This window comes from Convolutriloba macropyga, chromosome 6 (genome assembly GCF_964194025.1).
Source record: "Convolutriloba macropyga chromosome 6, txConMacr16.3, whole genome shotgun sequence".
Taxonomy (NCBI): Eukaryota; Metazoa; Xenacoelomorpha; order Acoela; family Convolutidae; genus Convolutriloba; species Convolutriloba macropyga.
The window spans coordinates 15,402,052-15,419,226 of record NC_134473.1 but is presented as its reverse complement, the minus strand read 5'-3'; the positions used below and the strand labels follow the sequence as shown (position 1 = coordinate 15,419,226).

Below are 17,175 nucleotides of genomic sequence, written 5' to 3'. Positions count from 1 at the left end.
TACTTCAACAGAGAAAAGGATAAAACCGAACTTCATGTGTTTGCTGACGCATCTGAAGACACGATTTCAGCAGTGACCTATCTACGATCACAACCAAAAGAACAATCAGCTGACTTAGCATTTGTCATTGGAAAATGCAGAGTGGCACCAATCAGGCACCTTTCAATACCCCGACAGGAATTGCAAGCGGCCGTCATGGCAGTGAGGTTGAAGGAACAGATAGCCAAGGAACACGAAATAAAGATAAATAGTCGCAGCTTCTGGTCAGACTCATCCACTGCAGTGGAGACACAGTTCCCATCGTAAACAACAAGTGTTTGTGGCCAATCGAGTGGCTGAGATAGATACAGCTAATGTTTCACAATGGAAACATGAGAGTGGTATAAACAACCCAGCGGACATTGGCACCAGAGCAGTCAACGTTGAGGAACTTCAGAAAAGTGAGTGGCTCACTGGGCCGGCCTGGTTGAAACGACCAGAAAGTGAGCGGCCAGAGCAAGTGAACATAATCTTTGCATCAGATGAAGAGAATATACCCTCATACGTCATGATACAGTCTGGAAAGACAGCTGTTATTCAGTAAGTACGATTCAGTAACTTTAACATACTAAAGAATACGGTGGCATACGTACAGCGAGCATTGAACAAACACAAACCAGTAACAGTGGTAGTCAGTATTGAAGAAAGAGAAAAAGCAAAGGCGATCATCTTCAAGTTACTACAGCAAGAACAGTTTGATTAAGAGATGAAATCTCTCAAAGCTGAAAAGCAAATTCCAAAAGGCAGCAAAATCCTACAATTCTCACCCTTCCTAGACAAAGAAGAACTTATTCGCGCCAAAGGCAGAATAGGCAAAAGTCAACTGGACTGCAATGCAAAGCATCCAATATTACTACATTGGAAACATCACGCGGTTGCATCATTCTTGCGAAACGAGCACAAGGACTATCAACGCGAAGGCACTGAGCATGTAAGAAACATTGTTCACCAGATGTGAATACTAAGTACACGAAACGCCTTAAGATCAACCAAGAACAAGTGCGTTACCTGTAGAAAAGGCAGAGCACAAACCATAACACCAGTAATGACCGATCTACCCGAAGAGCGGTCAGATGCTTCAACAGCCTTTACAAATTTGGGAGTTGACTACTTTGGCCCCATCACTCTGAAGATTGGGCGGAGAAACGATGAGCGATGGTGCTGTCCTTTCTTTAGTCTAACTATGAGAGCGGTGCATATAGAACTGGTACCCAATTTGGACACAACATTGTCTCAACGGAATTATGAGATTTATTGCACGAAGAGGCAAACCAAGTACAATCATCAGTGACAACGGGACAAACTTTGTTGGAGCTGAACGAGAGTTTGCAGAGTACGTTGCGGCTTGGAACACAGAACGGATCGAAGAACGTATAATTTTTGTCCCGAGAAGTTGCAAGAAAGCAATGTATGCAGTATTGGGGAACAGATCAGTCACCGAGGACGTTCTTTCAACTACGATGTGCATTGTGGAGCAGACATTGAACGCAAGACCGTTGACTTGTCAGTTCAGATGTTAACGACATAAAGCCTTGAACCCAATTCCTTCTTGCTTGGCAACAAGAACGTTTGCTTACCCTATCTACCATGCTCAGAAGAATTAATGGATCATCGCAAGCTCTTCCGACAAACTGAAGCCTATGCAAATCATGTGAGATTTCGTAAAGAATATCTGCCGACTCTGAATAACCGGCAAAAATGGCGATCTACGGCGAACGAAACCCTTAAAGAAGGCGATCTGGTTTTGTTGATCGAAGATAGCAATAAGCGTGGATATTATAATCTAGGTCGAGTTAAGGAGAGCAACGAGGGTCTGACGGAGTGATTCGATCAGCTATACTTCGAACGAACGACGGAGTTTACAGGAGACCATAATTAAAGCTCGCCCTAGCACTAACTGGAAAAGATGTTTTCGCGATGAGAAACGGGGCCGGCGATGTTGTGGCTGAGCTTACTAATTCAATAACTAAAATGAATAACGCTTCAAAGCCATTTCAAGCTGTAAAGTTTGAATAGCATGACAGGCAAAACTTAATGCTACATTCTATCCAAGCCATAGGGATTTGTTCATTTTGTTAAACATTTATATTTTGTAACTATTATTAGCACACAATCGCCATATGAAGTAAAACTGAAACTCAAAATCGAACTACTCTATTGTCGCCACAAATTCACGTTTTCACAATCACACAGAATTTTGCTCAAACGGAGTAAGAGATACCCATTTCGGTACGCCAGATTCGAAATTTGCGATTATCATACCAACTTGGAGTGCGGTGCACCGAATAAGGTATCCCAAACCCCAAGCTCAGTGTATTCAGAGAATCTCTCGACGTAGTGATCTACAACCAATCAAAAGTTCAATTTGACATGTAAACCCACGTGACTAGCAGCATAACAGGAGCTTGAAAAACTACCAAAAATCAGTCGAAATTTTTAATTTTGGATATATTAAACTGACATACAGTGCGTATTGAAGCACACTTTTCTGAGCGGTAAATTACTTTTTATCATGTCTCGTTTCTGGAGATCCTATTAGTGATTGTACAGTTATATCTTAACTTTGACTTGTGAAAAGAGAATTAACTTTGATATTCTCAATTTTTCCTTCTGAGGAACAAAGTTTCTAAGTAAGAGAAACTTTGTGCAAAGCACATGGTCAGTTGCTCTAACTGGCTTTAACAAATCCTACTCTAGTTTGACATTGGTGTTATTGAGACCAATCGAAAGACTTGCTAAGATTAAAATTAGAATATTATTGTTGTTCAGTTATAGTTACATTAAATGTGTCCTTTTCTATAATCTTTGAGATAGAACGTTGAAACTTAGCAAGACTATAGCCAAATTATAGGGCTACAATTTGGTGGAATTAGATTTTCTAAATTCGGTTTACAACTTGAGTTATTAACAAAACTCAACAAAAACTTGATTGTTTCAATTTGAATTATTTTGTTGTTCGTTTAGTTTGTTGCGAAACAAGTTTGTTATATAGCAAAGCTGAAAGATTAGTAATTAATACTAATTGAACAACAAGTAAGGCAACGGTAATCTACAGTATAGCGGATAATACAGTTCACGAAAGTTAACTGCAAAAACACAATATCCGGACAGATTTGAAACCGCTGAAATGAACTGTGCGGTGTAAAGTTTTCCTTGTCTTTGATAGGAGAGCAGCCGTTACATTCTGGTTCAAATCCCCATCATTTTTAACAAAAAATTAGTAAATTGCTGTGCCATCATTTCGAAAAAATGATTCAAGAGTTGACGAGAAACTTACCACAAAATTACAATAACAAACAAACCTCAAACTGAGTTTTAAAGTTAATTTTTATATTGTTAATGTAGTAAATATGTACTAACTAGAAGAGTAGCTCCAAGAATTTTGCGCATTTATGAAGTCACTGAGTGTCGCATACGCCGAAAGCGGTTGAGAAGCTGCGATGTACTGCTCGTAAAACAGGCTCATACTTTCTCTGCTGTTTTCCGGACAATACACCTCCACTGTCAGAAGATTCTCACTAACACGACTCTGCATATTGATCGCCATGCAAAACAGTAATATCTGAAAAAGTGCGATTGAGTATGACCTCAGCTTCATTACGTACTAAGTTCAACCTACAGGTAAGCGGGCAAAAAAGCAAGTTAGTTCAAATTAATTACAGGATTTTTGAATAATTTTAAGTTCATAGTCATAACTCGAAACACCCTCGTTTTTTTGCTCGTAACTCGTTTTTTTGCTCCTTCGGCTTTCTTGCACCGACTGGTAGCATAACAGAACCCAAGGCTTTGTTGAGCAATGCAGGCGGATTGTTAATCTCTCTCCGATGACGGAATCGATTCACGTGCATCAGTGTTTCGGAAATGATGCGGAAATGTGATCCCAATGTTCGTAATGAGATATATCACACCAAAGCCAATCCTTGTCCTGCAACAATGTACGTTAATTTTCTATCTTTATCACATTTGATGTCTGAGCCATTATGTCCGAGACTACTATTAACGTAAACACTGCAATAAGGATCTTCAATTCCGGTTAAATGAGAACTTTTTATACAGTTAGAAGCTTCTATGACTCTTATCCAATCATCACATTTAGAACTATTAGTCTCCTGATCTCTGCTCTCACTTACTGTGAATACTTTAATTCGTTGATCAATCGAAAGTGAAGCTATTTCCACTTCGTCACTGTTGCTCGTGATAAAGTGGCAATTCACGATCTGAGCTGCATGGCAATGTTTCACAACTAATTCGGGAGTAAATTTAAGCGAAACCGGATCAAATGAACACAAAACTAGACAAGCACTATCTCCGCCAACCAAAATTTTCTGATCGACTATGTCCATGCATGTTATTCTGCCAAGATGATTAGACAAATCATATTTATATATCTCAAAAGTACATTTCGAATCTTCAACTTGGTTAGACATATCTGTCACTGACAATTCAGTGCATCGCAAAACACCAAAATTATTACCGAATATAGCAAAAGCTCCCTTTTGCTCATTAATATGACATCTATCGATTAATTTGATAACATTAATTGCTGCCGTTTTCTCGTTGTCCATACCCGGGCTGAAAATATCGTGAAATTTTACCTTTGACTTTACTCCATTTAAATTTTTCATTTGAGCAATCTCATTGCTACGAAGGAGCGCAGTCGAAAGATGCCCATCTGATGACGCGATCGCAGTTAAAAAATCATCATCAATTTTCAAGACATCTGCAGATAAATATTTACAATCATCAGTTTCATCCTCTTTAGTCGAACATTCAAAGCCAATTTGGCAAACCTCAACACGGTTTTCAGAACCTTTTGCGAAGTTCAGCTCATAAAATGATTTAAGGCATCGAGAACCAAATGCAAGCAATAAATACCTCATTCCTTTAATTTTGGTGATTTTAACGGTCCGTACGATACACGGAGTAGTATCAATACATGCAAGAGTCCTCACTAGTTGCAGATGTGAACTTTCCAAAATCGAAATTCTGATCGAGTTATCTTCAGCTCCAGTTATGACAAACTTATCGCTTCCAACTGTCAAAACTTCTACGCAATGAATTTTCATCCCGTGCAGTGCTGGTAATACATACTTGTATGGTGTCACTTTTTCAAACGATCCCTCCATATAAGAGACTTCGGATTTCTTGAGGAAAGAAAACTGAAATTTATTGCCATCAATAGTTATCCTCAGATCAAAATTGCGATGCCCACCACCGCAAGGTATTTTGGTAATTGTGCGGGAGTTTTCGACATCAACTAGAACAAAATTCTCCGATTTGAAACAAAACGCAAACAGTTTTCCGTCTTTGATCTTTAACTTTGATATCCAGTCAATCGAGTCACGCAATTGAAAGGTGCTCGACAACTGTAAGCAACCAAAACTAGAACTCTGTTCAGTGGTTACAATGTGGTAGACGTTTATCTTTCCATCTCTTCCTGATGTAAACAATTTGCTTTCAAACAAAACCAAATCCATTAGGCCAAGTTTACTATGCGCCCTAGTTATCACTTGTACAGGCTCTTGGGCTAAAATGGGCTCCACGTCAAGAACTTCGGGAACAATGTAAACCCACAATGTTCCGTTTCTATCACCACAAATCAACTTTTGACAGTCTTCAATTAGAGCACAGCAATTTGGCCAGTTGTTTTTCGTAACCGGCCAGTTAAAACGGGAGACCTTTACTAGTGCCCCATCTTCAGAGTTAATGGAAAGTAAATATAGTTTGTCCAACGATGAACCAAGTACGTAACTATCATTGATTATATGGACAGAATTAACCATCGAATCTGAGAGCCCAGTTTCATGGAGAACCATTTGATTTCCCTCAAAATGAGACGCATTCAGTTTTAAAGATAGAAGGCGACCATATAGCGAGCCAAAAACTAGAAAATTTCCATGACTACTGACATCACAAACTGCATAATATGAGAGAATTTCGCTAGTTGCAATTAAAAATTCATTTTGTCCATGTTGATGTTCAGTGATAGCGCCGATTTCTTGAAATTTACGCACAATCAACTTTCCACTGGTCGATAGAATTAAGATCTCATTATCATTCAAATTTTTTACCAGTCTAATATCACTCTCTGAGCTGGAAATTGGTAAAACCCTTGATACGAATTTGGATTCAGTTAAATGTTCTGCACTCCACCTCAAGAGAGCACCGTCTTCGCCTCCTGTTACAAAAATATTTTGCTCCAAGTTAACATCCAGACCAAAAATATTCATACCACGATGCGCTGAAAACTTGGCTAATACTGCATCGGGAGTTATTACGCATACTAAGCAATCTTCGCCTGCACTTATGATGTATTCACCAAAAAATTTAACGCGTTGAACGCGGGCTTTGTGACAGTAATAGACCTTTGAAGCCTCCATCGATGAACAATTGACAAGAAGTGGTGGATCCGAAAAACTCCATATCCTAACACTACGATCATCTGACGCCGTGACGACTGTTCCTGTCGACCAATAAAAATCAATATCAAAAATCACACCATCATGTCCCATCAAACTGCAATATACGGGCATTAGTTCATCTTTCTGACCCACATAATTTTGATCTTTTAGAATTTTCCAAATAAGTACCGTGTTAAACACAGTTCCACTGAATACAAAAATGTCTCCGTTAAGAGGATGTTCGAAAAGCAATCCCGAATACAAAATGCACGGAACATCACATCTATATAATTTGGAATGATTATTAGCAGTTGTATATCTTACAACAATATTTGAAGACAGCAATAACAAAAGTTCGTCGCCAATTGAAGCTGAGTTTTCACCAGACCCACGATGTGAAATTTTCAAGGCATCAATTATCCAATACTTCAAAAATATTTCGTTTTCGATGCCTGTGATTGTACAGTTGTCGTAACCGCTTTGGACCTGAGCAATCCGGAAAGATTTGCCTAAGTTGAGAAACAAACTGTTGTTATCCAATTTTTTGACACTGAAAATGGTTTTACCAATGAAAAACTTCTGTGTGCACAATAAATCTTCATTATTCAAAACTAAAAGATGAATTCCGCGTCCAACTACTATAACAGATTCAATAACGCAAACTCCACGAATAGGATAACTCATTTTAACATCATACACAAACCTGAAATTAACCAGAACTTTGTAACACAATCTCATCTCCAACTGGAGATAGTGGTCTTGATATTATGACCCCCAAAGACCCTCAGAAAGACAATGGGACGCCGAGAAACTGATGTTCTGGCCGCTATTGATAAGCTGTTAAACATTCGAGAGGTCGGAGTTTGAAAGGAAAAAACTTTATGAGACATGGGGCAAATGGTACATAACTGTGGCAACATAGGAAACAACTGTTGATAGTGGTCTGTTGAAACGACCGAAATATGTCCAAGATAAGGATTTCGTAGCAGTTCCTCTTGATAAAGGAAACAGATTTTGTAATGAAAAAGACAACAAACAAAAAGAATATAGACGAAATCCTGAAACGACAGAAAATCTCAAAGGTGAACAGGAGATTAACAGAAAATAACCTCGAAATAAAACACAAACAGAAATTTCCAAATCCCTGACTGGTCCGCAACTCTCTAGATTCTATGGTTTGGCTACACGCACTATTTCGCTTTGTTGTTTCAAAAACAGGAGGTCAGTACTTCGATAAATTTCTGACAATACTTTTTCAAAAACTGTTTGGAAAAACAGAGACGCAAAGTAGAGAAACTTCAAGCTCTTGGAATTGAAATAAATAAAAAATTATTTCGCCTGATGTATAATTTTGAACACTTCAGTTCCAACACAGGTTCTTGTTCAAACTAGCTGTCACAATTCTCTCACAGCACTGAAAACTGGTACGGCCAAAAAACGCAGTTGCAATGGTGTCATCTATAGCACAATTTTTGGCCATATTGAACTCTTTTGTAGATAAACTGTTACGCACTGACTTTTAGAAGATGTTTCCATGGTGTTATTGAGATAAATTATAAAAATAACTGGGAAGTTTTATTGTCATTTTTCAAGGACTTATTTTGATGTTTCACAGTGCGATTTTTAGCGGATATATTTTTAAATAAAATTAGCTAGAAACAACCTTTTACTGAGCGGTTCGGATGCGCGAGATATCCACTAGTTGCCTTGGTTTTTAGAGCTTTGTTAGTCGTAATTTCAACTCTAATGAAGTAGGCTCAAACTCAGAGTTTTCGAAAGAATCTCCAGTTCAATCTTTTATTATTATGCTAAAAGAATAAAAGTAAAGTTTTAATGATAGAAAGAAGGTTTTCTGAGTTTATTATCAACTGATCTCTGAGTAGGTTCAGCGGTGTTCTGGTCCTTGTGGGTTCCGTAGGACTGTGTCTCGAGTTGTATTGGTCCTTCGCAAATATTTACTGATCTACAAGTTGGGCAATTTACGGCTTTTGTACGTCTCTTACATAATCTCACTTGAAGTTATTTACTATTTATGCGAATTTATCTTCCAGAAACTCAAAAAAAGTAAATATTGAGGCTTTTAGGCACTTGATATGTTTATCAGTAAACTGTCAATCTGTGGTTATTTTTCATAAACATAAACAAATTAGGGGTTGCAGGACTAGATGGAAATACTAGCTATATATGGCCTTGAGATGGATTTGAATATGAACTAAATTAAAGCACTTATTTATGGATAATTCAGGGAATATCATCACGTAACTATGAGGAACGGAATAGGGTCGTGACACTACCGGACTTTATGAAAATTTTCCATGAAAATTTTGAGAAGGAACTGGGTTTTACAATTTTTCCATAAAACATATAATCTACACGAGTATGAGGGTATACATATGTTTTTGTTGGGGCCACTGAATTTATGTTTTCTTAGAAAAAGTGCTTTAAATGAAAGCATTAAAGTTAAAGATAGTTAAAGATTGTAAGAAAATTAAATTTAAATTGAGATAAGTTTAAAATGAAGAAGGCTAACACAAGATTAAAAGCTTTGAAGGAACTTGTGAAAAGTTAAAATGCGCTAATTTCAAAATAAAGTGTGATAACATAAGTTAAAGTTAAGGTTAAGAGAAAATGTTGCATTTAGCTTTGAAAATAATTATGGTTATTTCACTGGATAAGGGTTCTAAAATTAGAATGATATAGAAGAAGTGTACTGGCTGCATAAATGATTTAAAGCACTGGTTATTATCGTGGATTTGAAGCACTAGTTTTGAATAGAGAAGCACTTAAAAAGCAAATTAAATGAATGAAGGGATACTTAGTTGGTTTAAAGAACATTACTTGTCGAACTATATAAGACTTTCAAGAATTTAAAGAATACCCTCCTCTTGAGGTAAAGCTTGAATGTCTTGCTCATCATCTGTGTTGAATCTGTCGGGTGTATTCAGTGACAGTGTTGGAGTTGCGGTCATCGAGTTTCGTCGTTGGTGTTGTTTAATAGTTCCAATTTCTTCTGGAGAGATGACTGTTGGTAGTTTCTTGAGTTGTTTCATGATATTTGAAACTACTTCAGCTTTCAGATGTTTTCGCACGGACACTACTGGATTAAGCGGTACATTTGTTCTATTAAAACTCATGAAGTTTGGTACCATTCGTCGTACAAAAGCTACTTTATGGTATAAATACACGAAGAGGATATGTAGGGCTAAGTTTCCAATAAAGACAATGATAGTTAACGAAAGAGAAAGCTTGATGGGTTTGTAAAATTCAAGTTTATTATTTAGTGCTGGTTTAAATGACTTCATTTCGGTAGTAATGGGTTTATGGGTTTAGCTATGTCGTCTAATGATTCGTATTTTGGTAGCTCGTTTATGTTTGGCACCGAGTCAATTAAATGTTCTAGTGGATCAGGCAATTTTACATTGATTCTCTTTGCTGGAAGGTACTGGCAACTTTGTAAATGAGCTCTAATTTTAATGTGGTCACCGAACATTGTATGTCCACTTTTAAATGTGATTAAATAGATATTACAACTTTTATGAGTCATGTTGGTTTTTCGGCCATTTTCGTCCATACCAATCTCACTAAAAGTAAAATCACTTGAAGCTGATGTGAGTAGCCAAATTCCGTACCCAAGATTCAGTGCTCGTTCTGGGTTATGTAACACAACCTTCTCGGTGTCACATACTTTCAATGCTGTAATTGCATGATGAAACTTGAGGGTTGCTAGGCACGAGGAGAATCCAAGGTGGTTTTCCATTGTCTCGTGACAGATTCGGTATCGTGGCAATCCAAGGTAGTTGTCGTACTGGGATCTCGTCAGTACTGTTGTTTACATCTGTCATTCGGAAATTGCTAGATATTCTCCCTTAATTACCCATTGTAAGGCATCAACTGAATCCTTCTGGGGCATAGGGAGTACATTTCACGATAAACAACAAACACTGTCTGGCTAGAGGCTAAAGGAATGGCTAGTGTCAGTAAAAGTCCGTCCTCTACTGTCGAAATCTCTTGTACAAGTTTGGCGTCGTAATAAGAAAATATGTCAGTCATGGGTATTGCCAACGTTAGACGATCTGGGGCGTTCTTTTGGCTATTATGGACTGCATCAAGGATCTTTATCAAAGATTTACGAGGAACTAAAGAGATTGGAAGGCGTTTATCAAGCACAGTAGGAATAGCATTTATAACATTAATTCGAAAAGAATATAAGGCTGCTCGATAACTTTTTATGTCTGCAAAAGGTGTAAGAAATAATGATGCTGCTGTGTCAAAATTAAAGTTAAGTTGTTGCTGCGTTGCTTGATTTTCATGCAGGTTGCTATTTCTTTTAGATTGTGATCTACGATTGCGAATTGTTCCTCAACTAGTTTCCAGTTTCTGTTCTGGTTTTCTTGCATTTGGTTTTGAACTTTATAAACCTTTGCAAGTTCGACAGCAACTAGAAAGAATTTCTCATCTGTTTGTGCGTCGATTTCCATGACATAGACTTTAAGGCTATTAAAACTGTTAGCTAGTCTACCGATGTTTTCAGCGTTTTGAGACGTTCGTTGGCAAGAGCCGAAGATTCCTGTGATTCTACCGCATCCTCCGCTGCTCATTGCTATTCCTGGACCGAAGAGTCCAATTCCAGCGACTTCGGCTGCTATAGCAAGCGGGGCGGCTCTTTTCCGTCAAGTTCGGGGGTCCTCTTCGACTCTGGTGAGGAGTTTTTTTGTCTCATTCCTTAGTTTAAAGACTTCAATTTCTGCTTCGATTGTTTCGTTGAGGATCTTCGTGTAACGCCAATCAACATTGAAAACATCTGTCTGATTTCCGTACGTAGTACTGTAACTAGTATTGCAAAACTCCGACTATGTAGTCCATTTCGTTGAGAGTTCATGAAATAGAAACTCTACTTGGAGTCGTACTGTAAAATTGTAGCGGGGAAACGGGACTAAAAACTCCGCATTAATGAACTTCTCTGTGATTAGGATCTTTCCTTCCCTTGTGAAAGAATATTCCTTGAGCCACCGCTTCTGTGTTGGTTGGAGTCTCTAAAGTCGGGCCGAAAAGTACGAGATTTAGTACAATTTTAAGTAACATTTTCGTGTTTCAATAATAGCAACTATGTCTCAGGACAATCTTCTGCTGATGTGGCTCTTCTGGGTGTTCAAATGAGTTCTATTTGTTTTCCTGTTTATTTGTTCATTTATTTAATGTACTCAGGCTTCTAGTTCTAATTTTCTCAATATGGCACTTATTTATGTGGTTTATTTGTTTCAGGTGTACTCTACTTTTGTTTCATGTGTGTTGATGTGTGTGATTATTGATATTACTACCAAATATGGTGTTTAAACATGTTGAAGTGTAGTTATTTGGTTGAATGGTGGATGTGTGATGATGATGATAGTGGTTTGGTTGGTCGAATTATGCAGTCTTTACATGTTTTTTCGAGTTTTTCAGATTATTCTGATATTAATATGTGTTTTAATTTTACTGTCGGCCCGAATAAAATCACTCTGGGATGCTGCAGCAAGGGGACCAGGTATGTATCAAAGTACTGGATTGACTGGTCTCGTCTTATTCACCCAGAGTGTAATATTAATGCAATATCAAGTACAGTAGTAGTTAATAGTATAGAAGATGGAGGAGATGGTTGGGACTGGGACGTAATATTATTATTAGTATTCATATGATTATTCATGTCATTAGGGATTATTGGTATGTGGAGAAGAAGAAGGAGGGGAAGATGTGTGCGAAGAAGGGAGGAGAGGATGGAGATTGAAGAAGAGGAGGATGAGGGAGGAGTTGTGATTTAGGAGACGACAGTATAACTAGTTATTTATATTTATTTATTTAACTACTTGACTGACTTTTAGTTGTATATACTTAGTTGTAGTTTGGATTAGTTTGTTTTAAAATACTGACTAATATACTTGGTGCTATTAAAATTTCATAAGGTGCTACTAATATCATAATAATTAGTATATATCAAACTTGTTTTGTGAGTGGGGGGCTGAGGACACAAGTAGGGGATAAAAGGAGAGAATTTGTGAGGCGTAATGATTAAGTAAATGTTAGTGAAGGGCGTAATTGTTTGCTCAGAGTGGTGTTGCGTGTTTTACGGCATGTGTTGTTAACAATATAGGTCGTGGTAGCATGATATTTAAACGTCCTTGGCATTTATTGCATAATTTGTTCTGCTTGTGTGTTTTCATTCCTGTGGTTGTTCATTTTTCACGTGTCACTTTAACTTTTAGCTTGCTTGATAACTAGTTTGACTCAAATTTTGAACTTTCAGATACTTATTGTTAGTCAAGGATGTTGCCCAGTATGAAGATTTTCTGTCTTTCGTGCGAAGCAGATCGTTTCCTCAGGCTGAATGGGTTTATCCAGCATTTGTTCGGACATTTGAGGACCTAAAAGCTTATCGGGCAAGGGCATAACACTTGAGAACTTGAGACTGGGAACAAAGAATGTAGGGACGTCGGAATTGGTCGTAAATTGCGAAGTATTGATGTACAAAGTGGAAGCGAAGGTGGGCGATGAGGTACAAATTCAGGAGACGGAGATTCCAACTCAGCAGATAGTCGCTCAGGAATTGGCTCCTCATCATGTCGGGTTCAGTGCTTCAGCGGAGCACAGGACTCATGTGAGGACGCAAATCGATCGCCTGAAAACTGCTGGGTTCTTCTTTCCACGTTCGATGGGCGGATTGCAGGCCGTCGTTGAAAGGTAATTTCATATGTGTATAATAATTATGTATATATTTATGTTTTTTTTCTCTAATTTTTTTGTGTTTATTATTAGTTGTGGAGGGATTTGTGCTTGTTTTTTAGAGCCAATCGTCAATGCGTGTCATGTTTCGAGAAGAAAATGCGGTGTGCTGAATTGGGGTATGAGTTCTACAAAGACATTTACGCTGAGTATGTCGATGTGGTGTCATTTAAAATTCCTAACCGGCTTGGTGTGGCTGGTGTGAGGGCCGAAGTTGGTGGTCTTTGTGCTCTCAGTGCTCTGTACTACACTTTAACTGGTAGAAAGTCAGGTATTTATCATGTATTCTCGCTGTTTTTATTATATTTAGGGCTCTAATTCATATTTACTCGTTTCTTTTGCAGATAGGAAGGCACCCAAGCATAATGTGCGTGCATTGCGCTTGGCTATTGTGGCCATGATGCGTTCGCCTGGGTTTTCTGAGCTTGTGAAAGACCAGTTAGGATACTCTGTGTCTGAGTATGAGATTGCTGAGATTGAAGACAATGGGTCGTTGGCCGAGTTTTGGGTAAATTATACTTTCAATACGTGGTAATTAGTGTACGTGCATGTGTATGTAGATGTAATCTGAGGTTTTGTTGTTTAGTTTGTCCGTATGGCGTATTTACTCGGATGCAATGTCAATATCTATTGACAGTATAATGAGGAAATGGGGGGCGGCTGCGAATGCTATAGGCATTCTGTCAATGCTAAGGCCACCGCTCCTGCTGTACTGATCCAGTGCATCGGGAAATTCATCGACAATGAGTACCGGTACCATTATGGGCCAATTGTGGACTTTCCGAAGTGAATATTTATCTGTTTTTTTTGCAGAATTAATCGATTTTTAGTGCAATTTTGAGAAAATTTATTCACTTTTATGGCATCTAAACAGGTTGGATGAAGCTGAGAGGTACGTGACTCGTTCTAGTAGGACAAAGGGTTATGCCGTTCAGAGTACTAGTGGTGGTGATACTATGGCTGAGGATAACGCCAATGAGAATTGACTAGTGTCGGTGCAATTGTATTCATCATGTATCTTAGTTTTATTTATAGATGAGTTTTATTTATTATTTGTCAATTATAGCCTTGATATTTGGTTTTTACCGGTCGAAATAGGAGATGTGGTGCATGTGAGCATGTGGTAATGTTTTAATTGAGGTGTATTACTATATAATGAAATATTTGTGAAAGTGCAAGAATGGTGATATAATGACTTTTTTCATTTTTGAGCATTAACTTTGCTTTTCTTATGAAATATTGGCCATAAACTGTTTCTAAGGGTTCTAAACACTTGCCCTAGTTGTTTGCAGCACTTGTGTTTAATATGAATTGGTTTGAGGGAGTAATTGGAACTAATTTTTACATGTAATTTTTTCGTAATTTAGGTCATTTTTCCGCATCAAATCTGGTGTTACAAATATTTGAATTTTGCAATTATTATTGAACTTTGAGCAAATTTTTTGGCTTGACCCTCTCGGTAGACATCGGTGGAGAACAATTAAGCTTTAAATTCAGGTTTTAGGACACTTTGTGGTCAACTTTTTTTAATTCATGTGTGAGAAGTCGAAAAACGCGAAATTTCAGGCAGCCCAGCGTCACGCGATTTTTAGATTGCTCCAATCAGGCTCAAAATTGGCAGCTCGCTTCAAAGGCTCAAAAGACGCTGCAGCGCAAACATTTGGGGCAATGTGGGCATTTTTCGCAAAGTTATGACTATTTTCGAGATCTGAACCTGGCTATTTTTGAGTCGTCAATTTTCGGGCTAAATAATCATCACTCTTTGTACATTATTAAAACTAGATGGTTTAAATGGTACTGTCCGTGCTTGGTACTAATGTATATTACTAAATTATAAGGTTTGAAGCTATCTATCGGGTCAGAACATTGATTTTAAAGTCCAAAATGCTAATTTTCAGGCATGATTTTTCCACTAATTGAGCTTTTCGATCAATATTTCAGATTTTATGAATATGTTCGCGAATTCTCAAGAAGTCTCCAAAAACAGGCAGCCCAGTTTCACGCGATTTTTAAAATGCTTCGATCGAGCTCAGAATTTGTAGATCGCCTTATCGGCTTAATAAAACCAGCAGCGCAAAAGTTTGGACTGTTTCAACTATTTTTTCTCGAGTTATGACGTTTTTGCTGCAGTGAACCTGTTTTTTTTGAGAAAGCTCAGATAAGGAATAGGTTATTGACTATGGGGGTATGAAAAACGTGTTCAAAATGATATAGCTATGGTTGGACTGCTCATGAGTATGGCTAATTGAATTAACAATAATAGTGGGCATATTCAGTTATTAAGATGCATTTTTGATCACTTTTTTGGAAATTACACTCATTTTTTTTGTGATTTTCGTTACTTTGGCAGTCTTTTCTCAGCTTGTATTGGCACTAAGGGGTTGGGAGTGCATATTCTGAAAGATATGGATGTGGGAGTACTAAAAGTTTAGTGGGGGGTTACACTAGGGTTGTAGAGGTTATAGGTGGCATCAATCGGGTCAGGAGGGAAATAAAATGACAAAATTTTTGAAGCAATGAAATGAAGCAGAAGCGCTTTTTTCGTTTTTTCGTCATTTCTTAACATATACTTAGAAATAATTAGTTTAAATGGTTGTTTGAGGTTGTACCAAGTGGGTGGCAGCTGGGATTAGCTGCTGGAGGCATTTGGGACAGTTTTTCGCATATTCATTGGGTATAATTTATACTACATTTTAATCAATTTTAACGAACGTTGGTAGGGTTCAGTATTTTTGCCATAACTCAACTTTTATTGATTTTTGACGGGAATTTTGGGTACGGGGATGTCACGAGTGAACAGTAAGATGGTCTAGGGCTATAAAAAAGGTCAATTGGGGGGTTTTTGTAGGAGTTACAATTGAATTCATGCTGATTCGAAAAGTGTGAAATTTCAGGCAGCCCAGCGTCACTCAATTTTTAAAATTCTCCAAATCGCTTCAAAATTTGCATGTCGGTTCCTCAGCTTAAAAAACGCTCCAGTGCAAACATTTGGAGTGATCGGGTCAGAGGGGGTCAATTATAGCTGCACTTGCTTCTATATGACAAAAGCTTCTCAGAACAATAAGTTAATCCAGGTTCGAACAAGTAGTTCCTGAGATATATCAAAATAACTAGGTTTTAAGGTCAAAATTTTTCGAACTTCGCGCTTTTGGGTGCGGATAGAGGGTACTGCTAGGCTGTACTAGGTCTGTACGTGCCAGTGGATGTAGATGGTTATGGGTAGAGGGTCAGAGATTTGACATTTAAGCTCAAAAATGATGTTAAAATCTAATTTATCATAGCCACTGATGAGTTTTGGGAGACTTAAGTGTGAAATTCCTGCTTCTATTACTATTACTCTGTGTTCATAAAGACTTGCTAATACAGATTCGTATGTGGGCTTGTGATAGTATCTAATTTTGGTAACTAAACTGAAGATATAACGGTCAAAATTGGGGTCAAATTATATTAAAATTGAGCCAATATTTGTTGGATATCTAAGTTTGGTTGCACTTGGGGCTGCTGGGTACCAGCTTTTGACTTGTCGGCTAATCCTTTTGCCATTACAAGGTCTGCTGATATAGAGTGTGCAAAGAAGTGCGGAGAGTATAAGATATCTGTTAGTGAACTTTTACTTTAGAATTTTGGGCTAAATTTGATCAAATATGTGCAATTTTCGATTTTTTTTACTTTTTTTAACTTTTATGAACTTCTGTGCGATTGTATGGGGTCATTAGGCTTGGACAACTACTAAAGAGACAGAATATTGGATACGGGCTCATAAGTCGGCTATTTGATACTTTTTTTCTGGTCTAAATCTGGCTTTATTTTGACTAATTTGAGAAGAGTTTGGTAGGCTTCAGTTTTTTGCTATTACTTCAACATTTTACTTAAAAATTTGCAACATTTTTAATATGAGCGGGTAGAACTTGAGCATGCAGATGTTTTCAGTTATTAATATCGGGTTTTCGATCAATATTTCAGATTTTATGAACACGTT

At 37.7% G+C, this 17,175-nt stretch overlaps 2 protein-coding genes across 2 annotated transcripts in view; both read right to left on the bottom strand.

Annotated features, from left to right (window-relative positions):
- Nucleotides 1-3,597, bottom strand: part of LOC142341513 (uncharacterized) — a 37,458-nt gene extending 33,861 nt beyond the window's left edge. The window contains exon 1 of the mRNA XM_075392500.1: nt 3,400-3,597. Within this exon, the coding sequence (XP_075248615.1) occupies nt 3,400-3,586 (187 nt within the window). The 5' untranslated portion in view covers nt 3,587-3,597. The remainder of the gene's footprint in view (nt 1-3,399) is intronic.
- An 80-nt stretch (nt 3,598-3,677) lies between these two features.
- On the bottom strand, nt 3,678-7,447 carry LOC142341512 (tRNA (34-2'-O)-methyltransferase regulator WDR6-like). The gene is made up of 2 exons (XM_075392499.1): nt 4,170-7,447; nt 3,678-3,964 (listed from the first exon to the last, which is right to left on the bottom strand). Exons 1-2 carry the CDS (start codon nt 7,176-7,178, stop codon nt 3,887-3,889), a joined length of 3,087 nt encoding a protein of 1,028 aa, XP_075248614.1. The 5' UTR covers nt 7,179-7,447; the 3' UTR covers nt 3,678-3,886.
- Between the last annotated feature and the right edge of the window lie 9,728 nt (nt 7,448-17,175).

Bases quoted from the DNA above. Each gene is read 5' to 3' on its own strand.
- LOC142341512 (XM_075392499.1), bottom strand. From the start codon at position 7,178: ATGAGATTGTGTTACAAAGTTCTGGTTAATTTCAGGTTTGTGTATGAT. The intron at 3,965-4,169 runs GTAAGTGAGAGC...ACATTGTTGCAG, and splicing joins AACGAATTAAAGTATTCACA to GACAAGGATTGGCTTTGGTG.